The sequence below is a fragment of the Halichoerus grypus genome, chromosome 7, assembly GCF_964656455.1.
Source record: "Halichoerus grypus chromosome 7, mHalGry1.hap1.1, whole genome shotgun sequence".
Classification (NCBI taxonomy): Eukaryota; Metazoa; Chordata; class Mammalia; order Carnivora; family Phocidae; genus Halichoerus; species Halichoerus grypus.
In genome coordinates, this window is record NC_135718.1 from 30200195 (window position 1) to 30225483 (window position 25289).

At 49.8% G+C, this 25289-nt stretch overlaps 1 protein-coding gene across 5 annotated transcripts; it reads right to left on the minus strand.

The window, feature by feature from the left end:
• Positions 1-300: 300 nt before the first annotated feature.
• ZFYVE27 (zinc finger FYVE-type containing 27) lies at positions 301-21994 on the minus strand. 5 transcript variants are annotated; one of them, XM_036111548.2, is made up of 13 exons: positions 21789-21994; positions 20106-20303; positions 16011-16081; positions 13997-14183; positions 11540-11635; positions 11110-11222; positions 10231-10370; positions 9645-9716; positions 8245-8265; positions 7937-8081; positions 3303-3349; positions 2916-2997; positions 301-1911 (listed from the first exon to the last, which is right to left on the minus strand). In XM_036111548.2, the coding sequence occupies exons 2-13, from the start codon at positions 20300-20302 to the stop codon at positions 1847-1849; spliced, it is 1236 nt and encodes a 411-aa protein (XP_035967441.1). In that variant the 5' UTR covers position 20303; positions 21789-21994; the 3' UTR covers positions 301-1846. The 5 variants fall into 5 exon arrangements, with proteins under 5 accessions (XP_035967441.1, XP_035967442.1, XP_077933403.1 ...); XM_036111549.2 differs by lacking the exon at positions 8245-8265; XM_078077277.1 differs by lacking the exon at positions 20106-20303 and having other exon boundaries at positions 21789-21993.
• Between the last annotated feature and the right edge of the window lie 3295 nt (positions 21995-25289).

Here is a 25289-nt window from a genome sequence, read left to right on the forward strand (position 1 = left end):
GCCTGCATTGTTTAGTGTTTGACAAGTCCTGGTCCTAACCCCAACTGCTCACAATTCGGTCACAAGATGGGAGTCCCGAGTCAATCTGACAAACATGTGCTGAGCCCCACCCACACGAGGCACAGCTTTCCTCCCCCCACCCCCCACCCCACCCCCCCCGCCGACGACAGCAGCCTCCACGCCCCCTCCAGCCCTGTCCTGCAGGCACAGCGCAGGCCTGCAAACTCAGCCAGCGCAGGGTGAGTCTGGCTCTCCAAGAGCCTCAGAGAGAGGGTTAGTGCAAGGACCAGGACGAAAACGTGAGAAGCTTGAGGGCCTTTTTATTGACAATTCTCCATATACACAGAGATCCTTTTCATTCCTCTCCAGTGTAAATAAAGCACAGGGTACTTAACTCTTATCTCTTAACAAAGGAGCCTGAGGCCTGCCTGGTTCCCCAGGGACTTGCACCTCCCTGGCCTGTTGCGGGCCCCTGGCTGCCGAGCCCTAACTAGCCCCAGAAAGCTGGCCCAGGATGGCCTTGTCTCCCCAGCCTGCCTCCTCGGATCCCTGCTCAGCCTCCTATGGGTCCTGGGTCCCCGCCAGCCCATGACTCCAGGGAAGCATCCTGGAGCAGGAGAAGCCCCCCACTGTCTCCATCCCACTCCTTGTGCCACATGTTCCCAGGAACCATGCAATAAATAAATAAATACTTCAAAAAGGCAGGGTAGCTCCAGGGGAGAGAAAGGGTGCCTGAGCCCGCTCAAGGCTTAGGAAGAGACACTGGTGCCCTAAGAGTCCAGAGTGAACATACAATTATTGAAGAGAGGATGGGGACCTCCATGGCCTTAACCCTTAAGTTAGACTGTCCTGCTGAGGAAGAGCACCAGAATCTAGGACCCAGCCCGGAGAGATCCTACATTTCCCAGGCCCCCAAGGGTCAAGGGCTTCAGGACCTCTACTCTGCTCGCCTGTCTCACACTCCATGGGACAAGGGGCCAGGGAGGGGGAACACAGCTCTGGGCCAGAGGAGGGGTGCCTGTGGCTCTGAACAGGAGGAGTAAGAGTGGTCTGAATGCCTGGCATCTACCCAGGGAAGCTGTCACCAGGGTAATATGTGGGCTGAGATTCTGCAAGTCAAAGTTTCTGCAAGGTGAGCCTGATGTCCTTTGAGCTGCTGGGGCTCCCTATGTTTTGCTCCATTTAATACTAAAGGACTCTGACAGGCCCTTCTAAACACGCCGTCCTCTGGGAGAACATGGAAACTTCAACCCTGATCTAGGACTCTTGGTCTTGTTAGCTCTGGCCATACCCTCTGGTGGAGAAACAATGAGATGCTGATGCCTGAAGCGACATTCAAACAGCAGAGCTGGGTCATGCCATGCCCAAGCCCTTCTGAAGGCTCTCAGAGGCCAAGGGGCTGGCCCAGGAACCAGCAAAGGAAGAATCTCTTCTCCCAGTCTCTGATCTGTGGTCTCCTAGAATTGTGAGGTGTGGAGAGACACCCTGATGCTCAGAGATCCCTACAGAGACCAGGCCTAGCTCACTACTGCCCTCTAGTTTATATTCCCTGCCCAGCTCTGAGTCCACTAATTCAGCCCAGGGCAGAGGAGGGCAAACCTGCCAGACCCTCCAGGGGCTCCTCTTCCCTCTGGGTTTTGAGAACTGCCACTTACTAGCCACCCGCAAGAGGGGGGAGCAGCTCCAGAACCCCCCCAGCTGGAGACAGCAAAGATAGGAAGGGGAAGCCTACCTAGCGTTCAGGCCACATTTGCCCAGCACACACCACAAGGGGCTAGGGACAGGAAAGTGAGGCCTGCTGCTGGCCCCAAGGACCGACGCCCACTTTGGACCCCAGCCCCTCTTCTCACTTGCTCAAGGTCTGGTTACACGAGGCACACACAAATACAGTCTCTCTCTGGGCTTCGGGGGCTGAAAAGGAGGAAGAACTTGGTGAGACACTTCCTCATGCCCTTTGGTTCATGGCCCCCAATACTACAACCATCTCCCCGACCCCCAAAGCCCCACACAAGCCACCCACCACCCAGCCCACATCCTCGCTAACCCAGCTCCCTAGCCTGCCCTCAGACTCCTCTTTCCGTGTGGACTGGGGACTTCGGGAGTGACCATACCAAGAGCAGGCCTCTCCCAGGTGCTCTGCATTAGAAATTATTTTGGCACCAACAAAACACCACTAAAAATTTTTTTTAATAAAATACCAGAAGAAAACTTTCCAACATGTTTTAACAGCAGTTATCTCTAGGTAGTAAGATTACAGGATTACTTTTTTCTTCCTCCTTCTATATAATGATCTCCAAATCTTCTAGAATAAGCATATGCTACTTGCATGACGAGAAAAACAAAAAAAAAGCCTCAATTTCTGATTACAGCACATTATAGGCAGTGTGCAGAACATGCTCCCACTACTTGTAGAACGTGCATGTGCATACATATGTATCTTGCACACGGTGCCCTTCCTTTGTTTATCTGTATCTTTTGTTTTGTTTACAATGAGTATGTACAGGTTTTATAGAAGGAAAGAAATTTTTCATTTTGTTAAAAGCATTACCAAGTTAATGAGAAAAAGAATAAAATTCAGCACAGTGGTTTCCTCTGGGGAAGGCAGGGTGGTGCTGGGAGCCTTGGGGTGCTGCTAATGCTCTGTTTTTTAACTTCAGTGAAGAAGCCACAGATATTCACTACTAAGCCTTATAATTCAGATACATTAAATACATTCTTTTGCATACCTAAAATACTTCAGTGTTTTGTCTGTTAAAGGACAGTGGAGATGTTTCTCCAGGCCAGACAGGATCCCGAGTCCCCCTGCCTTCTCACTGACCCGTTGCTCCCTTCCCACGCTGCAGCAGCCCTTGGAGGAGGCAGGAACCAGCCAAGCCCTCCCAACGCCCTGACCCCGGGCCGCCTGCACCACTCACCTGTGGCCCCCATGGAGGACTTGGGCACCTTGAAGGAGCAGCACCGAGAGCAGAAGCTGTTTCCACAGTTACTGCAGCTCCGCTGCAAAGAGCCATGGTCAATATCAGATGCATCGCCCACAGCGGGAGCCTCCCACCTTCCCATCAGCTGATCTCACCCAAGGAACCTGGGACTACCATGGGAACAGGGAGGTGCCCAAGTGGGGGCAGGACAGAGCAAACACAACATCCAATAGGAAGGCTAGTGAAGGCATGGGCACAGGGACAGCAGCTCCCCGCTCACCTGAGCAAACCTTGGACCCCAGGCCCAGTGTGGCCCAATGACTCCCCGCTACTGCCCTGCACCTCATCCCAAGTCCCCGCAAACACACCCTCAAGGAGACTTACCCTCTTCTTCAGCACTGAGAAGGTGGCCGAGCAGCCCGTACAGTTCCCTGACAAACAGAGGCAGCAGCTCAGCCTCAAGCTAGCCCAGGGCTCTGAACTCTCACCTGTTCCTGGCTCTTCTATGGGACCACTCAGGACACCAGCCCAGCCCAGTCATGGCTGGGAGCAGTGAGCAAGGGAGCAAAGTCCAGGGCGCCTGGGGGGCTCAGTCGGTTAAGCATCTGCCTTCGGCTCAGCTCATGATCCCAGGGTCCTGGGATCGAGTCCCACATAGGGCTCCCTGATCAGTGGGGAGTCTGCTTCTCCCTCTACCCCTCCCCCCAGCTCGTGATCTCTCATGCTTTCTCACTCTCGCTCTCAAATAAAATCTTTGGGGGAAAAAAAGGGGGGGAGCAAAGTCCAGATCCAGAGACAGAAGGGGACTCAAACTAATAAGGAAATTCCCAGGGCACCTAGGTGGCTCAGTCGGTTAAACATCTGCCTTAGGCTCAGGTCATGATCTCAGGGTCCTGGGATCGAGCCCCGCATCTGGCTCTCTGCTTAGTAGGGAGTCTGCTTCTCCCTCTCCCTCTGTGATCTCTCTTGCTTTCGCTCTCTCAAATAAATAAAATCTTTAAGAAAAAAAAACAAGGAACATTCCCATGGTCCCTGAGAATCCATGTCTCCATACTATACACAGCTGCCGGTCTGTGTGCCCTCCCAGGACTAAGAGGCCCCACCTGCAGGTCCTGCCAAAACCGAAAAGCATCCAGCAGAATCTGCTCCCTGGAAATCACACCAAGCTAGGGGGGGACCTGATAACAGGCATCCTTCAGAGAAGGCAGCTCCAATGAGCTCAGATGAAACCTGCCTGACACGACCCTTTCCTAAGTGCCTCCTTACAAATAGTCTGCCCACAGGTAATTCAGAAATGCCTAGAACCCCAGACTCCTGCTTCCTGTCATCTGAAGATTCCAGGAGAGGAGCTCAGAACCAGGCACCTTCCAAGAAGATATGCAGGGCAGGGGCACAGACACTGAGTGGTGGGCAGGACAGAGCAGGGCAGAGCCGTGACAGACTCCACCTAAACCACCACACACGAGATGATCAAGTTTCCGGACCATGCTGGAGGAGTCAACAGCAGCTTAGCAAATGCAAGGGAGGAGGCAAGGGGGTGTAAGAAGAGATGAAGGACAGGGAGGGAGGGAACCGACGGTTCTTTCAGAAGCCACTATGCTCACCACCCACCCGTGCTCCCAGGAAAATTACAGACGGAAAAGGTGGACTGCAGCAAAGACACAGTCTGCTGAAGGGGGCGCATGCAGGTGAATGAAGGGAACCAAAAGGCGGAGGCAAACTGAGGCCTGAGGAGGAGAGGAAAGGCCACACTGTGCCTGATGGCTTCACCAAGCTCCAGGAACAAAAGCAAACCCTGAAGAGAACAAAGAAGGTTCCAAGGGCTATCCCCAGGAACACAGACTATGGTCTGAGGCAAAAATCGCCATGTAAACAGGGGGCACTGAGCCAGGGGAAAAAGCCCAGGGGTCCACGGTGGGCATGAAGGTGCTCCCGAAAGGGGCTACAGAGCCCAGCCCAGGGCTACGGGCCCAGAAGGAAGCTGACTTGGGTCCTGAAAACACTTGAGAGTGGATAATAAAGCTACTGGAGTAAGTGTCTACAACTTGGGGCCCAAAGGCCTCCTGGGATCTGGCCAGAGCAATTAGCAGCGTCAGGAAGCACTGCTGGGCCTCCTGAACCACCTATGTGGCCAGGTCCGGAGCCCCGGGCCTCACCTTCACACAAAGGCCCAGAGCTACATGTGGTCTCTTCCTCTGTCCCTCCAGAACCCCCTGCAGCCCTTGTTACAGGACACTCCCTGTGTTCAAGGAAACACGGGCCTGCCCAAGACAGAGCACGGGGAAGCCTGAGGCCAAGGTGCGTAAGGTGAGTGCCACTGCTGCCAGGTAGCTCCTGGCCTGGCAGAGGAGCGGGAAAAGCACAGCAGGTACTGCCGCCTCGATGCCAAACCAGCAACCACGCTACTCCAAGACTTTGTCCCCCACACTAAGGATGTGGGCAAAGCAACCCACTTCGGGGCACCCGGGTGGCTCAGGCGGTTAAGTGTCCAACTCTTGGTTTAGGCTCGGATCATGATCTCATGGGTTGTGAGATCGAGCCTCTCTCTAAGAAGTAATCTTTTTTTTTTTTTTTAAGATTTTATTTATTTATTTGAGAGTGAGAGAACATGAGTGGGGATGGGGTAGGCAGAGGGAGAGGGAGAAGCCGACTCCCCACCAAGCAGGGTGCCCGATGCAGGGCTCGATCCCAGGACCCTGAGATCATGACCTGAGCTGAAGGCAGACATTTAACCCACTGAGCCACCCAGGCGCCCCAATAAATAAATCTTTAAAAGAAAAAAAAAAAAAAAAGCAACCCACTTCTGCTTCTCCTTAACAAGGGGAACAAGGGGCATGGGGCAGGGGATTGGAGCCACTCAAAGACTGACACTCAGGCCCAAGTCCAGGATGGAATGTCAGGGCCAAGCATCCCAGGGCAGCCATGTGGTCTAGTGAAACCAACATGTACCCAAGCACAAGCCTGGGCCTGGGAGGGCTTAGGATGCTGACACCAGCTCAAGACAGGTATATGGAGGAGAGCAGCCCTGTTCCCTTCCAAAATCTTCTGACTCTCCCTGCCCCCATCCTTAGCAAAGGACCTAACTCACCATGTGATGATGCCACAGGAGCAAGAAAGAGCCTAAGACTGCATGGGCCCTGCCAGGGTAATGGTCAAAGAGCCTCCGGGACAGAACGGGGCCACATAGAAGCCCCTGAGCAGCCTGTCCTCATTTGTCCCATGCACCCCCATCCTCCACAGGTAGCCGGAATGGAGTGGCCCCGAAAACTGCTCACCTCACCCTGGCCTGCAGGAGCCAGACCCAGGAGCAGAGCTGCTGTACCTGCCCTCACAGCAAGGAGCCTGAGAACATCTCAGGGAGAAGACCGCGAGCAGTCTTAAAGAATGGGAATTAAGAGAGGCTTAGAAAAAAGTAGCATTTTCTGCCCTTGCCAGCCTCATGTGAACCTGAAAGGCCTTCACCATCCCGGCCGGGATTACCTGAACCAAAAACCAAATACTGAAATAAGACAGACATAAAGCCAGAGGACTTCAGACACTAAGGCAAAAAGGGAGCATGTTGAGTGAGAAAAAAACACAAGAACAGAGGAGCCAGACCAGATGGCTTGGACTTGAGTCACAGCTCAACCATGGCTGAAGACATGGGGCAAATCACTTTTCTCACCTGAGGTTACTCACCTGCAAATGAGAACATCTAAGGGCCTTTACTTAAAATTCATACTGATGAATGAATCACATGCTAGAGCAAGAGTACTAATTCTTACATAGTGTCACTTGGGACTTCTGGAACCCAGCTGCTTCTAAGCCCCTAAGAAACTGCCTGTCCCTATCACATCTACCATCTGGACTAGATGAGACCATGTAGATGCAAGTGCACTGAACACAGTGCCCCAGAGAAGTCAGTGATCATCACAAATAAAAGGGAACTCAAAATGACTGGGGCATACTCACAGAGCAGAAAGAAACAGCACGTCCAGGACCTCGAATCCTGAAAAACAACTGCCCTGGGTGCTACAGGGGCAGGAAGGCAGGCCCCTGGATGCCCTGGGTCAAATGTCTCAAACGAACCAGGGCTTCTCCCAGGGTGCAGAGCCTAGAACTCACTCCCACCAGAACACACAGTGTAGCCACCTCCTCCTCCTGGCAGCTGACTCCAAGCAGAAACAAGGCTCTTCCTCAAAACCAGCATGACCCCCAAGTCACCTGCCCTCTTCAGCCAGAACTCTGTCTGGCTCAGCAACCGCTCTCCTGGTCTGAGACAGGTTTCCCACCGTGCCAACAGTCAAGTCTACCCTTCTCCAAAGCTGCCTTCCTTGATCCACCCCCACCCCCACCCCCCAGGAAAATAAGGACTGGCCAGTCCATGAACTTGGCTGAGGAGAGGGGACCTCAGGGTTCTATCATGTGCAGAGGAAGATACTTTTTGCTTCAACTTGTTTCAACCTGAGTAGGGAAGATCCAGACAAGCTGCTAGGCACCTGCAGGATGGACCAGGACCCCTCATGTTAACAGCACCCCTTATTAAGCACTTACTGTGACCCAGCCAGCACTGTGCTACCACTTAATAAACATCACCTCGTTAGAGACCTCTAAGAACCCTGTGAGGTAAGAACTGTTATTACTGCCCTTTTTTAGAAGGGGAAACTGAGGCACAGAGCGGTTACATCATTTGCTCAAGGACACCCAGCAAAGCTGGGATTTACACCAGGCAGTCAGACGCTACATTCTGTTCTCAGCCATCATGCCACACTGCCTTCTGAGCCTCTGCCTCAGGATTACATCTCTCTACAGTCCTGAAGTGGTGTTTCTGGAACAGAGTGCCTCAACTTCCCCCAAGTTAACGTTCAAGAAGGAACCCACACTCACTCCCCTGGCAGTCCCATTGTGTGTCCACTACCTTACCCGGGGCCCATAGACATAGCTTTACTCCTTGCTCTCATCACAAACCAGTAGCCACAATTCCAAAACTCTGGCCCCATGGTGCCCACACCGCCCCCATTCCTCAGCCCTGGCCGTACCAAAGTTGTTGGTAGGGTAGCGTTTGCGGAGCCGCTCTGTGAGCCGTGACACCTTGCTGCGCAGCACCTCATTCTTGCTCAGGAACCCGTTGTCCTGCAGAACCAGTTCGTCTTCTGCTGGGCACGGGGCACCTTCATCATCCTCCTGTGGGAACAGCTCCTTCCAATCCTGCCCACCTCGTAGCAGGGCTCCAGGAGCCACGTGCAGAGGCCCCCAGCACGGCTGACCCCACGAGGCACGGGGACAGCCAGCTCAGTCACCCTCCCCCTGCCCAGCCCCTACCTGCCTCCCCAAGGCTCCTACTTACCAGCACCACCAAGTGTGTCTCCTGCCTCCCAAGGTGCGCGGGAGAAGGAGAGAAAACAGAGAGAGATACCAAGAAGGACGCCGCTGGGAGGAAGAGCCCCAAGCAAAAGGAAACACGGAAGCGCCACTCTGAGTTCTGTCTGAGCACGCCACAGAGGGTGACGTTCACAGAGGCCCCAGAGAAGGAGCCCAGCGTCAAATCAGCTTGAGAGAAGCTGGGTACTATGGTTTCTCAAACTGGGTGAAATAATGCATTAAAAGTTGCTCATTACTTCATTAGAAGAGAACAGAAAATATCCCTTAGAATGTATTTTCAGAAAACTTTTGCTTCATTTAAGTTTTACACATTTGACCGACGTTAAGTGTGAACTAGGCCGAGATGTACAACGTGGTCACTACTGTGGGTTAGGAACCGAAGAGCCCGAAAGCCCCGATGTGCACACTCCCTACACCACCAGCACCAAGATGCAGTCCGCAGTCGTATATTCAAGTCTGGGAGAAATCTCTAAGCAGCTGAAAATGTAAATGCTGACGTGGATGAGGCTGAGGTGAGAGTGAAATGGGCTAGGGTAAATCACAGGCAACGCACAAGGCCCTTTTCTTATACCTCAATGTCCCCCTTTACAAAGAGACGGAGAAATGACTTCCTGCTATATGGAAATGCAACAGCACAGCTGTGACAACAGCAACCACACTAGGACTCAGTGACCAGGGACAAGGAGGGTGGAGGCAGGGGTGGGGACTAGGTGACTTTTCTAAAGGGGACAGTCACTCCTCAGCTACACTGACCACCGCACACTTGGGGCTACCAGAGCTGCTGATTTTTCAGAGAAACTGAAAATCCAGGCTCGTCATTGAAATCTCTCCATTTGTAAATGTTTTTAAGTCTTGGATGCCAAATAAAATGCTTCTGTAAACTACCAGTTTGAATCACTGTCTTAAAATCAGGAGGACTCTTTGACCTAGTCCTTGGCCTACAACCACTTTCTCCAGCTTCCCCTGCCTGCCCCCCAAAGAGACATCTTTCAAACCTCATTCTGTGTAAGAGCAGCGAGAGACCCGGGACAGTGCCCTCCCCCAAATCTGCCTGCCCCACATCCAAGGCACCAAGCCTAGAGTCTCCAGCCTAGGTGGTAAATGATCCACCCCCCAACAAGGGTGCTTCCCAGAGGCTTCCAGAGCCATCCCACCCCTGAGCATGCATGACAGATGAGGTCAGGCACAGAATGGGCAGAAGTTCAGAGGCACCCTTTCATCCAGTGAGCTCTAGCTCACAAGTTCTGACTGCTCATTTGGATAAAGAGAACTGAAAAACCTAGACTTGGGATGTGAGAAGCCACCCAGCTCCCGGACCAGGCTTCTAGCCTGATCGGTAGAGGGTGGTGGGGAAGGGCCACCCACCTCAATCGCATCTTTAAACTCCTCATCAGGCTCAGCCTCCTCGGCCTCCTCCACACTGCCAGGCGTGAGGTCCTGGGAAGAGAGATTATTACAGAAGGAGAGGGAGGGCAGCCCTGCCCTCTAAGGTAGAGGCCACCAGCTTCCTGGAGCAAACATCCAGGTTCCCTAAAACATCCATTCCTGCCCCAGAGGAGATGGCACACATGCAAGAAAGAAGTCACAGGAAGGAGGGCACTCTCTGACCTAGCAGAGACAGGGAAACGGGCCCAAGGGCACAGATGGCCCTGTGGTGGCTGCGCAGCACAGGTGCCAGAACCACAGGGCCTGCTCTGGGTCCTGGCCCCACCACGCTGGCACAAGAACTCTGTGCCTCAGCCTTCTCCTCTGCAGAAGAGAACCCTCTCATTCTCAGAAGCAACCTACACCTCACAGGGTTGATATCTATAAAGTACTCAGAACAGCGGAGTCAGCTCAGGAGAACCTGCGTACATTTCAGTCCCCCTTTCAGAACCCCTACAAGCTGGGAACCAGAAGGCCCCACAACCTGCCTGCAGGAGGCTCTGCCCTGACGGTGCGGGGCACTCACCTCTGTGGGCGTGGGTGCCGGCGTGCAGTCCGGCAGAGCAGACTTCCCCCCAGCCTCCAGCAGTGGTGCGCTCTCGAAGACGCTGTCTTTCTGCTTGGGCTTCAGCCGCCGCTGCAGACATACCCTGTACTCAGACACCACTACCCAGGGCGAGAACAGAGTGGGAGGCAGAAACAGGATGGAATGAGTGGTGCTCTGCGGGTACCCCCTTCTACAGGTGGCTGGCCTCTTCCACCAGCAGCCCAACTCTCTGCTGCAAGAAAGTCACCCTCCTAACTCTGAAGAGATCACCTAACCTAAGCCTCATAAGCAAAACAGAGATCCTACCCCCCCCATGGGACTGTTATAGAGGGATTAAATGTAGTAAGTGCTCGATGAATTACAGCTTCTGTAGCTAATTATCCAACTACAGGGAGGAAAACAAATATAGCAATCACCCAAACATATGTAGAAGCCCAGGTTTCTGTGGCTCAGGGCCTCTCCAGATTGCCTCACGGCTTTAGAAGCTAGACGGCAGATGAGAACTCCAGGATCACACAGAGAAGTAGCAGCTACTCCAGGTGGCTGCGTCCCAGGAGGCGGGTGGCAGCACTGGGAAAACACCCCTCCCTCATCTCCCAGAAGCCACCACATCACATAAGCAGGGATTCACCTGCCTCAGGAAGGGAAAGGGACCCCGACAGTAGCAGCCTCCCCTGGATCCCCCCTGCCGTCAGATGCAGAGCCCAGGAGCCCTCCCAGAAACTACCCTGGTGTGGTGCTGCCCCCTTGTGGAAGGCACAGCAAACGGATGATTAGCTGTAGAGACAGACAATCGGGGGAGCCTCACCTAGCCCCCAGAGCCTCGGCCCCATCTCTGCCGAGCTGTCCACGGCTTACCTCGGAAGAACTCCACATTCCCCAGAAAGAGCGTGCTGTTTAAAAGGGCAAGGACCCAGCACAGGGGCAGCAGATACAGCATGCAAACCGTGCCCAGAAGAGCCCCATAGAACCTGCATCGACAGAGAGGAATCACAGCCATCAGAAATTCCTGCGATTAGAAGGAAATCACTCTGGAGCATAGCCACATGGCAACGGGCACACTTAATAAACATGACATCTGCTAATCAAACAAGTGGGTGAGACATTACATAGTGAGTTATGTTTCTACTATTAAAATATTGTTCCTACACCTAAAAGGTGTCTAAACAAAAGCCATACATCCCAGCCCACAAGTTCACGTGCAGGTCTGCACACAAGAGCCTCAGAGGCTCTCCTCCCCTGAGCAAAGCCCTACAGGGCAGCGGTGGGGGGACCAGGGGCCACTCACTGCGAGGATGTGGCGGGGTTCTCCCAGCGCAGCACGCGGTAGACAGCTTCACAGGTGCGGCACAGGCAGCTCAGGAAGGCCTCCAGCTGGATCAGGCTGTGGGCACAGGGGCGGGGGGGGGGGCTTCCGTGAGCCGCACACCCACAGGCCTGCCAGAGCTTGGGGCCACAGAGCCTAGGACTTCATGGGCACAGCTAGCCAGGGACAGCTGGTCTCTTCAAACCCATGGGAGGGGCTGGAGAGCTCAGGAGAACCTGCGTACATTTCAGTCCCCCTTTCAGAACCCCTACAGAGATGCACAAAGGACAAATGATCCCGCCTGGGTCTCTTCCTAGCTGTTGATGTCGGGCCAGCTGCTTAACTTTCCCAGGGCCGAGGTAAAATGAGGAGCAGGGTAGCCCCCCTCACAGACACACTGCAGCTGTAGGATAAATGGCAGGATAGAGATCACTGTGTCTTCACCTGGGGTGTAAGGCAGACTCACTTGGAGAGTATTTTTTAATAGATGCACCCCCGGAAGCAATGAATGCATGCTGCACCCAGATCTTGGTTTCTGAAAGGCTCCATGGAGAAATGCTGATTCCAGAGCGGGAGCAGTGCAAGCATAAGATGAATCTGAATATCATATGCACTCAGAAATGATGGGCGGCTCAGTCAGTTGAGCATCCAACTCTTGATTTTGGCTCAGGTCATGATCTCGGGGTTGTGGGATCAAGCCCCACATCAGGCTCTGTGCTCAGCGGGAAGTCTGCTTAAGACTCTCTCTCCCTCTGCCCCTCCACCCCCACCCTCCCACCCCCATGTGCATGCGCTCACACACTAATAAATAAACAAATCTTAAAAAAAAAATAATGGGGACATATCAAAAGAACACAGGAGCCAGTTCAAAAGAGCTCCTACTGCCAAACCTAGGACAATGAGATCAAAATAATGACAGTAATGGATTACAACCCATTAAATAAAATTAAGAATCTTGAGTTCATACTGATAAGATGGAAGAGCTCTTTCTTAGAGCAGATGCTAGCTAACAATGCCAATTAGAAAATCACCTTCACAACTATCACAGTAATAAAGTGATAAAGATAAGACCCAGCAATGGTCATTTTATAGTAGAGAAACCTTAACCAAACGATCAAAGTTAGAATCTCCCCTAATGGGACAGACTGACATGATGTACCTCCTGATATGATACACCGACAACAACACATTGCTTGTCATATTCCTGGAAAAATGCAATCTAATCATAAGGAGCCAAACAACCCCAAATTGAGGGAAATTCTACAAATAATAAGCTCATCTTACTTAAAAGTGTCAAGGTCATGAGAAACAAAGACTAAGGAAGTATTCCAGGTTACAGGAGACTAAGAAGACATAAAAAACTAAACGTAACGTATGACTCGGGACTGGATTCTGGAGGAGGGGAAATTTATATAAAGACCTTATTAATACCACTGGTAAAATCTGATTATGAACTATATATTAGATAACTTCAGAAATGCTAATGTTAGCCATGTAAAATTTTCTAATTTTGATTATACAATTATGAATATATAAGAGAACATCCTTGTTCTTAGGAAAGAAGTATTTCGGGTAAAAATGCATGATGCTTGCAACTTACTTTCAAGTGGTTCAGGAAGAAAAAAAATAACATGCAAGTGAAGAGCAATAGATGAAGCCAATGTGGCAAATGTTAATAATTGTTCTAGCTGGGTAAAGGGCCTATGGGAGTTCCTCCGTATTATTCTTGCAACTCCCATTTGAGTTTAAAGTCATTAAAAAAGGGGGGGGGGGATACCCAGACCCCACTCCAGAAAACTGACTCAGACGGGGGCCAGGCCCAGGCCTCCGTTTGTAACTTTTTTTTGAAGCTTTGTAGATGCTATGGTTAATGTTATTCAACGGTCTTAATATGGCTCTTCGGAAGTACCAGCTCTGTCACACTTAGGAAGCTTCTCGATAGTGTAGTGATGGTGACTAACCTTTACTGAACACTTCCTGGGTACCAGACACTCATTCAGTCTTCACAACCACCTATGAGGTAAGTCTACTATTATGCCATTTAACAGGTGAGGAACCTGAGGCACAGGGAGACTGAGCAACCCACCCAATGCCACAGAGCAAGTAAATGGAGGGCTGGGATTTGAACCCTGGCCGTGGCTCACGTGTGCAAGCGCTCAGTCAAGACCCTAAACTGTCTAGTGGAAAGAACACAAGTTGTGAAATCAGCTAGATCTGGATTCTTATCCCAGCTTGGTCATCTTTTCGTTGTGTAAGCCTTTATCTTCATCCATAAATGGAGGATAATAACAGTAGCTACCTCCCAGAGCTGTTCAAAAGATCAAAGGAAAGAACATCTGTGGTTTCCTTTATACAACGCCTCACCCAAAGCAAGCACTCAGTGTGGTGGCCACTATTACTGTGACCATGTCCCATCTCCCCGGCCCCTTCCATACTCACAAGCTCTTCACCTCAGCCATAGCCTCGGGGCGAGACAGGTGAACTTTCTGGAGGTCCTCCTGCCTCACGCTGTGATACTTCCTCCGCATCAACTCAGACTCAGGCAGCCGTGGCCGGCAAACCTCCTGAAGGTAGCCCAGAAGGGCAGGCACTGAAATCATCAGGGCACCCACCGAGTACCATGCACCTATGGGATCAATAACACGGCAGGTAAATGAGGAGCAAGGACCAGGAGCCTCTGCCCACCAGATGCCCACATGCTCGCTCCCTCACCTCCTCCAGGGCTCTGTCCAAAAGGCCTTCCCTGATCACCTCGGGTGAAAGAGTATCTGCCCTGCTCACTCTCCAACCCTTTAACTCAGCTTTATTTTCTCCTCACAGAATTTATCACCACATGACTGATTACAGGCATAGTTGTTGTCTCCTCTACAAACATAGGCTCTTGAAGGCTGGGACTTTATCCGTTTGGTCACTACTATAGCCCCAGACACATTTTTTTTTTTAATATTAACGAACCTATGCTAGCACACAGTAGGTGGCTCATGCCTGGAGTCTGGCCACTAGGAGATCCCCGTGACCGACACTCTGACCTCTGGGCCACCGGAGCAGACTGGAAGCCTTTCCTTTGGCTTTTAGAATACCACAGACAGACCACTGTGAACTGAGAAATGGGGAGGCTGAGAGAAAATCCAAAGGATCTTCTTCCATGTAGCAGGGTACCCCCAGAGCAAGCTAACAGAGCACTGGGCACAGAGTAAATGCTAGTTAAATATCTGTCATAGGAGAAACAGAAAATGAGGTCTTATGTGAAAACCGGGTTTATTTTCAACCCACTGAATCCATATCTGTGTAGGAAATAAAGGAGACACTTGAGAAATGCAAGTTTGATAGAAGAATGAATACATGAATAAAGGACCCCGCTCCTTAGAACATTCTGTCTCAGGCCTTTCACACATCTCCCCCCAGGGGTTCAGCTTTTCCTGTAGCCACTTGTCAGTTCAAACAGGAAAAGGGCTGGGTCCTGGTACATCTTGTCACAAAAGGTCCCCAGGAGACATCACTACCCAAGATCTCTAGAGCCATCCACCTGTCCACACATCTACCTCAAAGGCTTCATGCCACAGACCCCTCAGAGCTGGTGACTGCCCAGCGGCTCCCTCCAGGCTCACCTGCTGAGCCAGAGAAAATCAACGTATGTGGCAAAAATCTCTTAACCATTCACCTTCCTGGCACCTTCACCCCATGTCATGCCCCCGCTGACCCCAGAATCAGCTTGGAAATCAAAATGGAAAAAGGTCCCAACACCAGTATTCAGTCAAGAAGGAAACAATAATCCCTGCTCGGCAGGGAGTCTGCTTCTCCCTCTGACCCTCCCCCCTCTCATGTGCTCTCTCTCTCTCTCTCATTCTCTCTCAAATAAATAAAATCTTTTTTTTTTTTTTTTTTTTTAAGATTTTATTTATTTATTTGACAGAGAGAGACACAGCGAGAGAGGGAACACAGGCAGGGGGAGTGGGAGAGGGAGAAGCAGGCTTCCCGCCGAGCAGGGAGCCCGATGCGGGGCTCGATCCCAGGACCCTGGGATCATGACCTGAGCCGAAGGCAGACGCTTAACGACTGAGCCACCCAGGCGCCCCTAAATAAAATCTTTAAAAAAAAAAAAGAAGGAAACAATAATAATAGCTACAATACACTGGCTGCTTACTCTATGTCAGGCACCGTGCTAAATGTTATATACAGGCTACCTCGTTCCTCACAACTACTCTCTGAGGAGAGCACTATTATTATCCTCCCTTTAGAGATGAGGAAAATTAGGCCTTAACGACCAGGTTAAAGAACCTGCCACCTCAACAACCCAGCCAGGATTCTAGCCCAGAGTGTCTCTCTCCAGAGCCAGTTTTCTGACATCAAGCAGACATGGAGGCCAACTCCATGGCAAGACAAGCGGCCACTTCTGGGAATTCCTTCCCACATCCATTCACAAAAACCCCCTGCCCCTGGAATCAGTTCTTACCCTCATTCAAAGTGAGGAACAAGATGTTGAGGCCCAGGCAGGTCAGCAAGGAACACAAAGGCATCTGCCACCTACAACACAAGCAAGTCCTGGTCACTAAAGATGGCCACTCCTCCAGTTGGGGTGGGGGGAGGAGACAACCATCACAGGTGGGTCATCAAAACCAGGAGCAGGAGGAGGGGGCCTGGAGCTCAGAGTGTCAAAGAGAAATGAAAAGTGGGCCTCTCACGTAGACAGGCAACTGGGAGAGGAGTTAAGGTCACACATTAGGCCCCGGGATAAGAAAAGGTAACCTCTCAGAACTAGACCTGTGGAACTTTCTCCCAGAAGGAGAAGAATTTATAAAATATCTGTTAAGAAACCCAGTTAATACTGTTTAACCGTGTTTTGTAAGGTTCTGGTCTCTTTAAGAGGTGACAATGACGAACTTTCTTCTTTAAAATTTTCCCTTATTCTTTTTTTACAATTTCACAGGAACATATACTCACTGTGCAAGATTCATCTAATACAGAAATCAAGAGAACAAAACGTGAAGGATTTCTGTGACCGCATTTGTGACTTTCTCTGATTTCTGAAATTTTGAGATTTTAACATACATTAATCCAAAAGGAGAAAAAATAATGAAGATTTTGTTTTAATATACCAAAAAAGAAACTGAAACCGGGGTATAGCGTTCTTTCAGCAGACATGCCCTAAGTGAACTTGAACAGCCGGAAGCACATGAAGACCCAGCCCCCACCAACACCACCAAATAGCAGCGCAGAGGCCCCAAAGAGGAAAGAAAGAAGACCAGAGACTTGAGTTGCTGAGGACAATCAAATTCTGCTGGCTTCGTCCCTGATAAAGGATATTTAATAGGGGAAAAGGAGCACAGATGTAACAACAAAGGCATGGACGCCTATAGTCTAAACAGCAGTGTAGGGGCACCTGGGTGGCTCAGTCATTAAGTGTTCTACCTTCAGCTCAGGTCATGAACCCAGGGTCCTGGGATCGAGCCCCGCGTCGGGCTCCCTGCTCAGCAGGAAGCCTTCTTCTCCCTCTCCCACTCCCCCTGCTTGTGTTCCCTCTCTTGCTGTCTCTCGCTCTGTCAAATAAATAAAATCTTTAAAAATAAATAAATAAATAAAAATAAACAGCAGTATAGCATCTATAAGGTCAGCCAACTGAGGAAGAGTCAAAGAGGAAAACAGGTAAGCTGCTGGCAAGCAATGTATTCAGAACTTCAATGTATTTTTTTTTTAAGATTTTATTTTATTATTTATTTGATAGAGAGAGACACAGCAAGAGAGGGAACACGAGCAGGGGGAGTGGGAGAGGGAGAAGCAGGCTTCCCGCTGAGCAGGGAGCCCGATGTGGGGCTCGATCCCGGGACCCCGGGATCATGACCTGAGCCGAAGGCAGATGCCCAACGACTGAGCCACCCAGGCACCCCCAATGTACTTTCTTTTGCTGTGACTGAGGTATTTCAGTTGCTAAATGAGGTTCACTAAATTATGTGCTTTTATTTTTTTGTGGGGGAAGGGGGGGGGCAGTGGAAGGGCAGAGGGAGAGGGAAAGGGAGAATCTCAAGCAGACGCCCCACTGAGCACGGAGACGACACAGGGCTTGATCTCACAACTCTGAGATCATGACCTGAGCCGAAATCAAGAGTCAGACACTTAACTGACTGAGCCATCCAGGTGCCCCTGCTTCTATTTTTTTGTGAAAGTTATGAGTAAGGGAATGAAATGACCTCTGTCTGCCTTTCTCTGAAAACCCAGCATCCCCCACTGTGCCACCCTAATTAGGCCTCAGAACCAGCTAATGGCAGCTACAAGCGTAAGAGCAAATTAAAAGTCTGGTCTAAGGGGGCGCCTGGGTGGCTCAGTCGTTGAGCGTCTGCCTTCGGCTCAGGTCGTGATCCCAGGGTCCTGGGATCGAGCCCCGCATCAGGCTCCCTGCTCAGCGGGAAGCCTGCTTCTCCCTCTCCCACTCCCCCTGCTTGTGTTCCCTCTCTCGCTGTGTCTCTCTGTGAAATAAATAAATTAAATCTTTAAAAAAAAAAAAGTCTGGTCTAAGGACAATCCCATTTCAGAAATAAAAACATCATACAGCCACTGAAGTCACTTTCACTGTAAAACCTCCCCATTCTTTCTCATATCTTTACTGACACTTTGGTCATAGAGATCCACCTACTAGAGTAGCTGATCCCAGAAGAGAGGTGTCTTTTAAAAATCTAATGCAGCTCTAGGCTTCAGACCTAACAGACAAAGCTCAAGATTAGGTCCCTCTTGAAAGTCAAATCCTCTTTACTAAGAAAAGAACAATCAAAAGCACAAACTAATCGGACAGCCATTTTCACAGACCAGTGCTCTGTCTCCCAGTGGCACAGAACCACAAGCTCCTGGAGGCTCTTTAGGCCAAATGCTGCTCCCCCTCCATCCAGTTTTAATCAATCCCACCACATCCTCAGATTTCTAATTTCATAAAATGGAAAAATCCTAACATATGAGTGCCAAGAAACACTAAGAGACCAGTGGTGGAAAAGGTGAAAGGCAGGCTACATTTAACTTCTGTGCTTTGCCACAGAAGGGTAAAACACACAAACATACTCACACACCTGCATGTGTGCACAGCAGAAAACCCAAAGACTAAAATTCATTTCAGCTGGATGGTCACGGTGGGATTATAAAACAAGCCCCTCATACCATCATCTCCCCTATCCCTTGCACCAAGGGGACAGTGATCTAATGGTAGAGAACACTACTATGGAATACAAACTCGCTCACTTCTAGGGCTGATGCCATAAATTAAAGGGGTTCTGAGGTGAACAAGAAAAATTTAAGGCCTTGTTCAGGGAGTAAATAATAAACCTCCCACTATTTCCAGACTGAGGTAAGAATGAATATTCAATAGCACTCTTAACCCAAGGTTAACCCAGGTTAACCCAACTCCACTCACCCTGCCTCCTGCCTCCTGCCTCTCTCAGAGGACTGGAAAGTTTTATGAGAATCTGATGAAAACTAGAAGCTTCTCCCTTAGAAATACACATGCGTGTACATACAGTTTTACGTGTAGTCTCAGGAGGTTCAGTGAGCCCTCAAGCCCCACTCACAAGCTCCAGGTTATGAATGTCTGCTCTGTAGGACAACCAGGTTTTATGTGGCTCCCAATATTAGGAACACATGACCTTTGTGGGGGAGGGAGTTTCACTTGAATATGATCCAACCTTTAAATCTAACTTCCAATTTGCACCATGAGGAAGCAACCAGACAAATCTAAGTAGGAAATTCTCCAGGACCGTCAGCTGTCTCCAGCAAGTCAGTATCATGAAAAAGAAACTATTTTAGATTGAGAAGACTCAAGGGACATTATAACCACATAGAATGCACAGTCCTGGATTGCAGTCTGATTTGACCAAAACATGACATTCTTGGGACAACTGGGGAAATCTGAATATGAACTGGGTATAAGATGATATCAAGAAATTATTGTTAACTTTGTTAGGTGTGATGTTGCTTTTTCTCATTAAAAAAAAAAAGTCATTATTTAGAAATAAACTGAAGTATTTAGGGAGTAGAATAGCATATATCTGTCCTTAAAATTCTTTAAGATAAGAAATAAAGTGAGCTGAAAAGAGAAAAAAGAAATTATATGGAGGATGAAAATCAAAGCAAAATAAGAACAAAAAATTTTGAGCTCCGTAATCCTAAAAGATTAGTGAAAAGGGTACCTGCTTATTCACAGGTACTTGTATTTAACTTATGTTCAACTTTACACCCTAATTTTAATATTAATTATGCTAATACTGATAGAAAAGGAAAAAAAAAACTTTAAGATTTAGAAGGCCCGATGTTCAAGGCTAATTAGCAGTCCTGAGGTATGTATGAGCTTACTGAATGACAAAGAAGAAACTCTGGTGAAAGACCATCTGGTTCCCAGGGCTTGCCTCTCCTGGGGTAGGTCTGGAATAAGCCCAGGGAACCAATGGACCTCCCAGAACCACTCCTCACGAGGGCAGAAAGGACAGCCCAGCAACTGCCTAAGTGGCCAGCACAACTATGGAGCAGAAAAGCAGAAGGTCTAGCTGGTCAGAGCAATTCTACAGTCTGTTACCTGAGCAAGTACCGGACACCGTCACCTGCATCCTTCAGGGGTTCCAGGTAGATCTCCAGCCTCTTGTAGGACAGAACCAAGTTGAAAAGATCAAACGCCGGGGACTTGGTAGGGGCAGGTGGAGACTCCAGGGGAACCTCAGGCATCACGCTGGGGCTCACCTCTGGCCCACTCCCCTCACGCTCTGATGTCTGCATCCTGCAACCATAATAATTCCTGACATTTGCATTGCACTTCCAATCCCCAATACACTTCTACTTACATTAGTCTATGTGGTGCCTATAATAAACCTGTGAGGTAGAAAGGGTTACAGGTGAAATACCCATTTCACAGAGAGGAAAAACGTTCAGCAGGGGCGCCTGGGTGGCTCAGTCGGTTAAGCGTCTGCCTTCGGCTCAGGTCATGACCCCAGGGTCCTGGGATCGAGCCTCGCATCGGGCTCCCTGCCCAGCGGGAAGCCTGCTTCTCCCTCTCCCACTCTCCCTGCTTGTGTTCCCTCTCTCGCTGTGTCTCTCTCTGTCAAATAAATAAACAAAATCTTAAAAAAAAAAGAAAGAATTAAAAAAAAAAAAAACGTTCAGCAGGGTGAAGTGAATTGCCCAGATATACAATCCTGCTCTTCTGACTCTCCAACTAATGTTATTTTCCCCACAGACCCATCAAGAGTATAAACCATAAAGACCAAGCGCACATGGCTGCTGGGAAGAGGCAGCCTGATGTCTAAAGAGAAATGATGACCTGGAATATTTTTCACCCACTCCTGACCTGGTTAATTCCTACTCATCCTTCAGGTAACGGCTGAAACATTGCTCCCTTGATCTGAGAGGTCTTTGCCAATGCCCCCAGTCTGGAATGGGAGACCCTCCCCAATAATCCCAATGGATCATGTACTTGCCCTAACAGCATTTATCACACCAAAGTAAAACTCCCTGCTTTCTTGCGGGTCTGTGCTTCTTAACTTGGAGCTCCACCAGATCAAAAACTATGTCTTCCATTTACCACTGCTTCTGCACACAGTGGAAGGTTAATTAATGCTCAGTGAATGAGTGAACGAACTGTCCATCCTCTAGGACTCCCACGCTTTCTCCCGCCCCGCCACATCTTCTAACGCTTCCTTCTCCTTTCTGTTCCCAACAACTTCCTGGACCATTCCTGCCCATTACCCTCCCTTTTCCCTTGAACCCCACGGGGCAGTCACCTCCTTCCATAAGGCCCTGTTCCCATGTCCCCTCTCCGATGGGGAGACCCTCACCCTCTTCCCTAATTTCAAAGTCCTACCCCAAACCCTAAAAAGAAAAGGAGGGGACAGAAAGGGCGGAATCTTGACGCACAGCAACATAAGCCAGTCCCTCGCAATGGACTGCGACCTGACCTGGGATTGGGGGTGGGGGTGGGGATGTGACCAAGGCGCCACTGGGAGCCCGAAATACCCGCAGGTGGAGCTCGGACTAAAGGACCCAAAAAAAGCCCTGGAGGGGGTGAAGCTGGTCAGCGCCGGCAGAGGCCTGGACCACCACCCCTCTGCAGCCCACGGAGCCCCTTCGGGCCCTGCGGCCCAGACCAGGGAAGGCCACGCCCAAAGTCGCTGGGCCAGCAGGTGGCGGCCCCCGCTGCGTCCAGGCGCCCAACTCCACACGGTCGGCAAAGACCCGGAGGTGGGGGGGGTGGTGACACCTCACCTACCCGGTCGCTGGGTTGGTGGGGGAGGGGCGGGGACGGCCAGGGAGCCCTGGAAGGGCCACTAGGCCCCGGAGCGTTTCCTCAGGGCCGCCCCACCCCGAGGACGCGCCTCTTTCAAAGGCCTCTCTGAAGTCGCAAACCGGAGAGCCTCCTCCGCCTCCCCCGCTGTCGCCGCTTCCGGGACGCGAATTGCTCTGCGGCGGCGTGTCCATGACGTCATCACGCCCGCCCCGCCTTCCGCTCCAGCGTTTAGCTCCGCCCGCCCTAGCACAGGTGAGCGCCCTCGTCAGCACTGCGCCTGCGCATCTTTCCTCGCTCAGCCCCGCCCAGATTCAAGTGGGTCAGTGAGTGACCGCGGTTCACGAAATATCGCGGACCCTCGGGAGCACGAGTTTTACGGCCGTGCATCTCGCCGCTTTGGTCCAAATCCAACCCATTCGTCTAAGCAGGAGTCAATGTTTGTACCTCTTCTCTGATTCTCCCGGCTGGAAGGTATCATTTACCCCTCCAAACAGCTGGAACCTAGACAGATCCAAATCCCCACACCGACCACTAAGCTATATTCAGAAATCCTCATACTTCTCAGAGGAATGGGCCTGGCTTTGTGGCTGGGCCAGGCTTGTCTGCTGGACTCTGCCTCTCCTCCTTTAGGATGAGTCTAGAAGTATAGAAAAACATTTTTTTTTCTTTAATATCTTAGCTACCTGAAATTTCCCAGGTAGTTAAGTAAATCAGTAATTTACTCCAAAGGTAAATTTTGGTTTCTTTGCAATTCCTTGTTGGGTGGGCCTGGACCACTGGCCTCACACTGGTTGTGGCCAGTAGTATTATTGGTTCTCTCTTCTGGCAGTTCTGCAATTGAGAGATATTATTCAAGAACTAGACATTATTCGGAGGGAACACTGGAGGATATAAGAAGGCTCTAAAGACCAGAAAGGGACAACAGTCACGACCAATATCAATGAACAAAGGCTTCCCCCGGTAACTAGACACTGGTCAACTAGACTCCGCTTTTGGGAGTCTAACTCAATTTTGTATAATGAAGTTCTCCCAGTTCCTTCTTTCCCTTCTCCAGCATTCTGAGTCTTCATTCTTTGCCTCAAATCCTAGTGTCACTGGTAAGTGAAAGAGACTGAAGGAGAAAATAAAATAGTAAAAGAGGATAACTAGGGGCACCTGGGTGGCTCAGTCGTTAAGCGTCTGCCTTCGGCTCAGGTCATGATCCCAGGGTCCTGGGATCGAGCCCCGCATCGGGCTCCCTGCTCAGTGGGAAGCCTGCTTCTCCCTCTCCCACTCCCCACTGCTTGTGTTCCCTCTCTCGCTGTGTCTCTCTCTATCAAATAAATAAATATTTTTTTAAAAAGGATAACTAATAACTTGACATTTTCCAGAGGTTAGTCTTTGCATCTCTAAGCGAGGGTGTGTATGGCCCACATGACTGACTCATAAACCTCACTGTGGCCCCTGGAGAAATAGTAGTGGGAAATGCTGGGTAGAAGAAGCTGGAAAATAGGAGTGGGAAGAGGAAAGAATGTCTGAGAACACCTACTTCCACCAGATGGCTCCCTCACCCACTCTTACACAAACCTTGGGAGAGCCGCCTTTCAACTTGGGAGTTTCTTGTCTTGTGGTCTCTCCTGACACCATTTCCACCATATACCAGATTTGTCATGCTTCGAGGTGTATTCATTATTTCTTGCTGTGTAACAAATTATTTCAAAACTTACCGGATTAAAACAATAATAAATTTATATTTTCTCACATTGGTTTTTGGCTTTTGGGTGGTTTCGGACAGGAAATGGAGAGCAGCTTCGTGGGCGGCTTTGGCTCCAACTTTCATGAGATTGCAGTCAGCTATTGGCCATGGCTGCCATCATCCGAAGGTTTAATGGGGCTGGAGGATTGGCTTCCACAGTGGCTTCCTCACACAGCAGACAAATCGATGCTGGTATTCTTATGCTGATAGGCTGGAAGGAGGTTTCCGTTCCTCACTTGGCACTCACCAGAAGACACTTTGAGTGTCCTCCTGACATGGTGTCTGACTTCCTACAGAGCAAGAAATCCAAGAGGGAGGCACAAGATCTTCTACGATATAGCCTCAGAAGTCACACACCATCATTTTCACAATATCCTATTGTTTTTACAGGTCAGAACTATTCAATGTCCCAAAGCATAGTGGGAGGCTTATACAAGAGCATGACTACCAGGGGGTAATCATTGGGGCCAACCTGGAGGCCATCTTGGAGGCTAGCTACTAAGTGCTGCTCTGTGGGCTTAGAATACCCTTCCTCCTCCACCTGACCTCTTCCCGCACACCTTTCAACATCCAGCTTGAATGTCAAGTCCTTTGTGAAGCTTTCCCCAAATAATTCCTCATTTCTTCCTCTGTGTTTACACAAAACTCTGATCCTATTAAGCATCTATTACCTTGCATTTCAACCTATCTCTAGAATCTCCCTTTGTTCCTGAGAGCAGGAGACTACAACTTAACAATCTTGGCAGAGCCCCAGTTTCTGCCAAGTATAGAGCTTTGGCATAGTAAATATTCAATGAATGTTTATTTTAAAACAAGTGAATAAGTTTATAGCAGCAATGTCCACAATAGCCAAACTATGGAAAGAGCCAAGATGTCCATCAACTGACGAATGGATAAAGAAGATGTGGTATATATATACAATGGAATATTATGCAGCCATCAAAAAAATGAAATCTTGCATTTGCAATGACATGGATGGAAGTAGAGGGTATTATGCTAAGCAAAATAAGTCAATCAGAGAAAGACATGTATCATATGATCTCACTGATATGAGGAATTCTTAATCTCAGGAAACAAACTGAGGGCTGCTGGAGTGCTGGGGGGTGGGAGGGCTGGGGTGGCTCGGTGATAGACACTGGGGAGAGTATGTGCTATGGTGAGTGCTGTGAATTGTGTAAGACTGATGAATCACAGACCTGTACCTCTGAAACAAATAATACATTATATGTTTTAAAAAAAAATGGGGCACCTGGGTGGCTCAGTCGTTAAGCATCTGCCTTAGGCTCAGGTCATGATCCCAGGGTCCTGGCATCGAGCCCCGCATCAGGCTCCCTGCTCAGCGGGAAGCCTGCTTCTCCCTCTCCCACTCCCCCTGCTTGTGTTCCCTCTCTCGCTGTGTCTCTCTCTGTCAAATATATAAATAAAATCTTAAAAAAAAAAAAAGAAGAAGAAGAAGATAGTAGGAAGGGAAAAATGAAGGGGGGGGAATCGGAGGGGGAGACGAACCATGAGAGACTATGAACTCTGAGAAACAAACTGAGGGTTCTAGAGGGGAGGGGGGTGGGGGAATGGGTTAGCCTGATGATGGGTATTAAAGAGGGCACGTATTGAATGGAGCACTGGGTGTTATATGCAAACAATGAATCATGGAACACTACATCAAAAACTAATGATATAATGTATGGTGATTAACATAACATAATAAAATAAAATTTTAAAAAACTACAATGAAATACCACTTTGCAAAA

Excerpts from the sequence above, each read along its gene's own strand:
- ZFYVE27 (XM_036111548.2), bottom strand. The coding sequence starts at position 20,302 with ATGCAGACATCAGAGCGTGAGGGGAGTGGGCCAGAGGTGAGCCCCAGC. Across the intron at positions 10,371-11,109 it reads GAATGTGGAGTTCTTCCGAG|TGGTGTCTGAGTACAGGGTA; the intron begins GTAAGCCGTGGA and ends CGCCCTGGGTAG. Across the intron at positions 3,350-7,936 it reads CTACCCTACCAACAACTTTG|GGAACTGTACGGGCTGCTCG; the intron begins GTACGGCCAGGG and ends TCTGTTTGTCAG.